At 35.7% G+C, this 7,868-nt stretch overlaps 1 protein-coding gene across 1 annotated transcript; it reads right to left on the minus strand.

Annotated features, from left to right (window-relative positions):
- On the minus strand, positions 4,857 to 6,228 carry LOC109359810 (proline-rich receptor-like protein kinase PERK2). The gene is made up of 2 exons (XM_019604507.1): positions 6,104 to 6,228; positions 4,857 to 5,367 (listed from the first exon to the last, which is right to left on the minus strand). Exons 1-2 carry the CDS (start codon positions 6,226 to 6,228, stop codon positions 4,857 to 4,859), a joined length of 636 nt encoding a protein of 211 aa, XP_019460052.1.

The raw sequence follows: 7,868 nt of genomic DNA on the forward strand, positions 1-7,868 counted from the left end.
TGAGCTATCCATCCAAGGATTGGATGCTTTTGAGTTCCAAATGAGAGTACAAAATTGATTTTTTGCATCTCATTTGCCTTCTCCTTTTCTCCTGTTGAATTCTAAACTAAAACTACAAAACTTACTTGAAATTAAAGCTCTAAACTAAGAAATAAAGAGAGAACTTCAGAGATAGGTTTCTAGTGAGAGATTTCTTTGTTTCAAGTGTTTGATATCTCTTTTGCTCGAATGAAATGATCTCTTATTTATAGGCCTCTCTGTTGGACTGCTGAGCTGCTTGGTTGGACCGCTAAGCAGCTGGCCAAACCCTTCAGCATGGGTTTAATCCCTTGACCAAGTAGCTTAGTCACCTCCTTGTGTTTGACTCATCAAAGCTAGTTGTGGTCTATGAAACCAGATATTGTCAGCTACTTCTGAAAAGCCTATGATGGGCTAGTTGAGGTGAGGTCATGGATGACTTCATGGTTTGCTTGTTGGTTAAGTTAAGTCAGCGCACCTGCTTCACCGTTAAGCGGCTTGTTCAGCAGCTTCTGACCATGTTGAGTGGGACGTCACCTGATACTTGTTGATCTGGTCAGGAGTCTGGTTCTCCTCAGAGCTGCTTGGTTGGACCGCTGAGTTGCTTGTTCAACAGCTTGGGCTTGTGTCAAGCTGAATTTCTGACTGTGCCAGGTCTAGTCTGGTGCTAGGCTGAGCGGCTAAGCAGGTCCGCTCAGCTACCTGATTGAGCAGTTTGGTCCAGGTCAGGTTGGCGGCCAGGTCAAGCTGGTGTCCAGGTCAGCTCAGCGGGGCTTGTTCCACGCTTAGCTGCATGGTTGAACATCTTGATTTTTGACTTCTTTTGCTTTGTTGACCATGAGTCTTTCTTTCTTCTTTTCTTCATTCTAAATTCTAAAATACATAAAAAAAACAAAATACACATACAAATATACAAGATTGTGATATTTTATACAAAAAATATTATTTTAAGTTGGTTTTTCTCAATTATGCTTAAGATAAGTGCCATAAAAGTGTATGAATTTTAGGTATATTTGGCACTTATCAATGGTATGCTTATTGTTTTGTAGGTACGAATGAGGATAAGTACTTCAAGAATTGATATTCTATGCAGAAAAGAACAAGAATCACAAATTAAAGGAAGGACAAAGAAAACATCAAATATGGTAAACTTCAAACATCTTGATAAAGATTAGGTAAAGCATGTGAGGTAACCTAAAATCGTGATAAATATTATCCTAACAATTGGTATCCAATATATTACCTAAGTGTTTGAATGCATGCTTGAATTCTAGATAATCCTAAAAGTTCACTTATCTCCATAATATGTATGTAGTCTTAATTGTAAAATACATTATTGCTTTTATATGCTTTTATGCTATTTTGCCTAAGTGTTAAGTGCACATTAGATGTTTAGGATAGATCTTTGTCTTTGAATCTTAGCAAACCTATAAACTAATTCAAATTGTGCCAAAATTTGTTTATGTGACTCATTTAATCAATTTTTTTGTGTTTTAATCAATTACCTATGCTTTTTCAAATTATCTTAATCGATTATGTGTTCCCTTAATCGATTACCTGGGCTAAAATGTTTTAAAATCTTAATCAATTAAGTTGGAACATAATGGATTAATTGTGTTAAAAATTGTAATCATGTTAATCGATTAACACAAATGTTAATCGATTAAGTGTAGTAATAAAACATATTTAAACACAATTATGGGTTATGTTCCTTCAAACCCTAACCTCTCAAAATCCGTCTTCTTGTATTAAATCAATCCTGTAATTAATTCTCAAACTCATATTAGAGCTACCCTATAAGATTTTCGCAACCATCTCCTAGCTAGCTTAGGATGTCTAGTGTGTCCTAGTTAGTTGTGAATTTTATGAATTTTGTGGTTTGTGTAATCTTTTGGGAGTTGCATTGTAATTTGTCAAACTCGTTTAGTTTGTTTTTGTGCTTTGACTTGAACAATGTAATGACATAAAATGCTATGAATGAATTGGTTTTGTGTTGTTCAAATCGAATTGTGTACTGCTCTTATTACTTTTGTAAATCACTTGATCAATGGATGAAAAAATGTTAGAAACTTTCAAATATATTTGCATTGATCTAATTGCGTTTACTTTTCAATTAACAAGTGGTATTAATTCACAAGTGGTATCGAAAGTGGTATGAACATAAGTGACAAAAACAATTGGCATATGTATAACACAAGTGGTATGAAACTTGTGATATCAAACTGTATAAGTTTCTGCTATAGCATGTGGCCTGCACTAAAATCTGTCATATCAGTAGGTTTAATCGATTAAGCACATGCCATAGTCGATTAACCTACACCTAAAATGCAATTCTGGGCAAAATTAAATCACACTTAATCGATTAAGTACATATGTTAATCGATTAACTTCAATTGAAATTGCCTTATTTGTTCCTTTTTTGGCAATATACTTTCATATATGACGTTGCTTTTTGATCATGCTGAAAGGGGGAGAAAGGTTGTTGTTTATGTTTTGTAGGACTTACAAGAGAAGACAAGTTGAGGCTTCTACAACGAAAAAGAATAAATCACCCAATGCTCAAATTGAGAGGGAGAAACACACATCAACTTAGAACAACTAGGCAAAACAAGTTGATTGTCATCAAGCAAATCCAACAAATAATTGTTAGATCCAAAAACTTGTTAACAAATGTCAGAAAGTGTATGTCATATGTCAACAAGTGATTGTCATCATCAAAAAGGGGCAGATTGAAGATGTAAGCATGCATGAATGTGAGATTGAAGAAGCAAGCATGTATCACATAGTGTTTTGATGAAGACAAAGGACACACAAAGGTTGATGAAGACAAAAGAGTGATAAAGGCAAAGGATTGACATCATGACTAAATGTTGAAGGACAAGCTTGAGAGGATGAGAAAATCAATAAATAACAAGTATCAACAATAAAGTCAAGACTCACGTACATAGAAGGCAAAGCATTCAAAAGAAGATCTAGGTAGGGGTTAATTATTTTCATATATTTATTAGGTCTTAAGATGTTTGCTTAGTAAGATTCTAGGCAAGGATGAACCTAATGAAAGTCTCACAAGCTAAAATCAATCATAACTAAAATGAGACTTACATGCATACGTACATGATTTACATGCACATGCATACATACATGATAATAGGTTTCAAATGTATTTAAAAAGAGTTTTAAATCATACATGATAATATGTTTCAAATGTATTTAAAAAGAGTTTTAAATCATACATGATGCTCTTACAAATCATGTAGGAGGTTCATTCATCATTAAAAACATATTTTAGAAAATCATTTAATCGATTAGGAGTCATATTAATCGATTAACTTTTGGGAAACTGTTAATCAATTAAATCAGTTGTTAATTGATTAAGCTGGTAAGAAACTCATTAATCGATTAAATCAGTTGTTAATTGATTAACCTGGTAATTGTTTCTGTTTTCCGTTATGTTGAAGAAACGCGTTAATCGATTAAGGTTCAATATAATTGATTAACTGCTGTTAAAAACAGAACAATATATAAACCCTAGTTTTTCATATTGGTTCATAATGAATATAATATAGATCATATTGGAAAGTAGAGAGGGTTAGAACATATATTAAGGGAGGGTTAGAGTCGCGAAGGGTGAGGTATCCTAGTAGGTCTTGTATTGGAATTTTTTTTCTAAGAAACATTGAAGATTCCATAGTGAAGATAAAATATCCCAAGATTAGAAGGGGAGGTCTGGATGTAGTTTATAGTGGACAGCAAACGAACTAGGATAAAAAGTCGAGTCTTATTCTTCTTTCCCTAATATTTTTATATTTTCGTATTACTTGATTTACGTAACTTGACATGCATATAATTTTGTGATAATTGCATATCTATATTGTGCATTTACTGTTCTTAATTGTTTGTATAATTACATGTAAGTTTGGTTAAATCTTGGTAATCTTGGATGATCGAAAGAATTCTGTTTACATTGTAACTGAGCCAGATAATCTATTAAGTGTTTAGATAATGGAATATTAGCAGATTGAATTAATCGATTAAGTTGAGTAGTTAATCAATTAAGAGCAGATGATTGAATCGATTAAATCTGTCATTAATCAATTAAACAATGTTTAAATTTGTATAATTTCGGTGTTTATCGAGCGACGATCATTGTGTACCGTATCACCTATTCACCCCCCTCTAGGTGAATGGCAGAGCCTCATGGGACCTAACAATGCTCACTCAACATCACAAAATAAAGAGAGATTTATTTTCTTCCAAGTATAAAATAGTTTATATTCATTATTATTTTAAAATGGTATTGTCTGCCACACACTGAACAGTGTAGTGCATGTAAACAACTGCATATACATGATAGGGAAGTGTGTTCGTTCCCTTTACAACACTACAATACAACAAAGGACAATATAAATAAATGAAAACATACATTTTATTCTTATAAACAATAATCAAGTGAGGAACTTTGCATAAAACACTAATCGGTAATAGCATTTACTTCATGTGTTTTCCTTAGACCCTTAATAATTAAACAAATGTGTTTTAGTATATCACTCCCTAACTAATCCTTGATAAAATATAATGTTACAATGATTTTATATTAGATGTAGACTAGTTAAAGTGTTTAATATCGAAAGGGTGTTTCATAACATTAATTATGTTTTTCAAATTAAGATAAGAGTTTAAGTAGATGATTAAGCTTGATATATAGTTATTATATTAATAGCAAGATTATATATTGTAGTTGAATACATGTTGATTCATTAAAAATAATAGTGGATGATTATAATATTATATGAAAAAATATGTACAAAATATGTGTGTGGAGATCATTAAATACACATCTAGTTGTGGTAAGGTGGGGGATAAGAGTGATGAGGGTTCTTGTTAATGGTGTCTCCTTTAGGTGGAGGAGAGCGTGGTATAAATTTTTTAATGGTGTCTACTTTAGGTGGAGGAGAGCGGGGTCTGAATATGTTAATGGTGTCTGCTTTAGGTGGAGGAGAACGGAGTCTGAATTTGTTCATGGTGTCTACTTTAGGTGTAGGAGAGCGAGGTGCTTGAGGTGGAAGAGAGCGGGGTCTGAATTTGTTAACGGTGTCAGATTTAAGTAGAGGAGAGCGAGGTCTGAATTTTTTAATGGTGTGAACTTTAGATGGAGGAGAGCAAGGTGCTTTAGGTGGAGGAGAGTGGGGTCTGAATTTGTTAATGGTGTCTACTTTAGATGGAGGAGAGCGGGGTCTAAATTTGGTAATGATGTATGCTTTAGGTGGAGGAGAGCGAGGTGCTTTAGGTGGAGGAGAGTGGGGTCTGAATTTGTTAATGGTGTCTACTTCACGTGGAGGAGAGTGGGATCTGGAATGGTTAATGGTGTATGTTTAAGATGATCAACTGAAGAGCATTACAACCAATGCAAGAGAAACAATAGTTGAGACAAGTAGAGAACCCATTTTCCCCCTACTTCCCTTCAAAGTGGGTTTTGATTATGTTGATGGCAAGACAAATGCTTCCTATTTGATAGTTTTTTATTTACCATTTAACAAATACCAATTACCTTGGTAACTTCGGTTTTCACTTGAGAATCTCCTTGGTAGAAACACTCAAGACTTCATATAAAATTGTCCTTGATTTATAAATTATTGTATTTGACTTTGACAATAAAACAACCCAAAAGTGTTTTGGAACATGGGTTTGGAGGAAAACCTAGTAGAGACTGTAATGCCCCGAAAATTACTCCAAAAATCTTGCTCAAAAATAGCTAAATTGTTTTTGTTAATAATGAAGCCATATAAAATTTATTTCCTTATATTCGTTTCATTTTCGGAACATCAGTTTAAGTAACATACATTGCAGAAAATCAAAACTTGTTACCTAATGGTAACAAAAAAAAACTAAATATAACTTCGAATAATAATTCATTAGAATATTGGAAAATGTTGGTATGAAATACAAGTCAGAATCCTAATCGTCGTTCAAATAAAAATACTCACAAAAATAAATACCCTACACAGGTACCCTAATCAAAAAGTAAAATAGAAACGAAAATGGCTCCTAACGGCTAGCCCTAGTGTCCACGGGTGTGCTGGAACACTCGCTCGGGTTCTCCTCCATCTTAGAGTCGGGGTAGAGGTTGACAACCTCAATGGAGTCCTCGATGTTGATTAACTCCACACAGTCATCCTCTTCAGTTGTTGGCTCCTCTTCCTCCGCTGCCATCTCCTCCTATAGGTCATAGGACGAATGTTGTGACAAAACGATCCATTTGAACAAAACGCGAATGCAAGACAAACATAAAGTAAAAGGAGTAAGCCATCTAATTAAAATACTCATTGATGGTGTGGAATTACACAGAATATCAAATCCAGACAGACACGCATGACATACACAATATGTATATCCAGATGGTGCCGCAAGGATATATGATCGATTTGTTTCAAAGGACTATCAATTTCAGGATGGTGTCGTATCAAACACTTTATGGGTATCCCTGTCATCGATCCTGATATCAAATAGAGGTTGTCAGAGATCGTCTAGTTGGCGTTGTGAGAACTATCTGATCCAACAGAATACCTCATCGAGGAATACAAGGGACTCGTCTCACCTACACTCTCCCTTAAGACTTTACTGCCGAACCACCGCCATCGCTGTCCACTACAAACCATATATCCTTACCACTATGAACCATCACTGAATATCCTGAACGACCAAATGGACAACCTCGCTACATGGTATCATGTAATCCTTTTTGGGAATTGCCCTAATCACGACATCACAGTCGAAAACCTTGCCCTATATAGGTGCAAGAACAAAGATACATGTATAAGTTTGTCGATTTAGGCTCCAGAATCAATCATCTGAGCCATGGTCTTTCCTAAGGGTAAATACACTTCACACCCAAGCTAGGGCTATTGCCTAAGCAATCAAACAATCAGACAGTCAAAAATATTGTCTGTCTCTCGCTCAAGCGATGAATTCATCAAAATAGACCCAATTCTCTTCCTAACTCTCGCCCAAGCGAGGGACTGTCTCTAAAGCGACAAATCCATCAAAAATTGGTCAAAATACCTGTCTGGTCCTCGCCAGGGCGAGGTACAGTCACTCGAGCGCCCAAAACTGCCTAGACCAGGCCAAACTGGCTACTTGGCCCTCGCTTAAGCGAGGTGGGATCTCCCAGGCAAGGGGTTCCTCGGCGAAGCGCCAATTGGAGCCTCCTCCTCTACTTCTCCCTCGCTCAGGCGAGGCTGGCTTGCCCGGGTGAGGTTAATCCAGTGGCCAATACTATTTCCTCGCCGGATCGAAAATCTCTGCTGCTTTTGATCCCTACGCATTTGAGTTTCTCGAGTGGTGTTCCTTCATGGATAACTACCACAACACTTGATATTTGTAGCTATCCTAAGCATACAGAACAATGTATGCTCGGAATCTTTCTCGGAATCGTCCAGAACAATGTATGCTCCTTTTGACTTGGACATTCGAGATTTGCTCTTCTTGTTCTCGACATTCTTGAGGTGGCTTGGGCATTGATTCTTCATGTGACCCGATTTTCCACACCCATAGCAAGTGAAGCCTTCTTTAGGAATCTTGCTTTTCTTGGTCGAGGTTTTGGCTTCTTTCTTGAGATTCTTGATCCCTCATTTCTTCTTAATGGCATGTTGTCTAAGTTCTTTGACTCCATTATTGCGGTTACCTTTGGTTGCCATTTCCTATCAAGACAATGCAAAACTTTATTAGACAAATCAGCATTATTAAAAAATTTATCAAGAGCGACCAAATGATTTACAACATGAGTAAAACGTTTTTGCATATTACATATAGATTCATTAGGAAGCATGCGAAATAACTCATACTCATGCGTA

Source organism: Lupinus angustifolius, chromosome LG11 (assembly GCF_001865875.1).
Source record: "Lupinus angustifolius cultivar Tanjil chromosome LG11, LupAngTanjil_v1.0, whole genome shotgun sequence".
Classification (NCBI taxonomy): Eukaryota; Viridiplantae; Streptophyta; class Magnoliopsida; order Fabales; family Fabaceae; genus Lupinus; species Lupinus angustifolius.

What these genes read in the sequence shown, in the direction of transcription:
- LOC109359810 (XM_019604507.1), bottom strand. Translation starts at nt 6,228, where the DNA reads ATGGCAGCGGAGGAAGAGGAGCCAACAACTGAAGAGGATGACTGTGTG. An exon ending in ATGGAGGAGAACCCGAGCGA is followed by an intron (nt 5,368 to 6,103) that starts GTGTTCCAGCAC and finishes TAACCATTCCAG; the next exon opens with ATCCCACTCTCCTCCACGTG.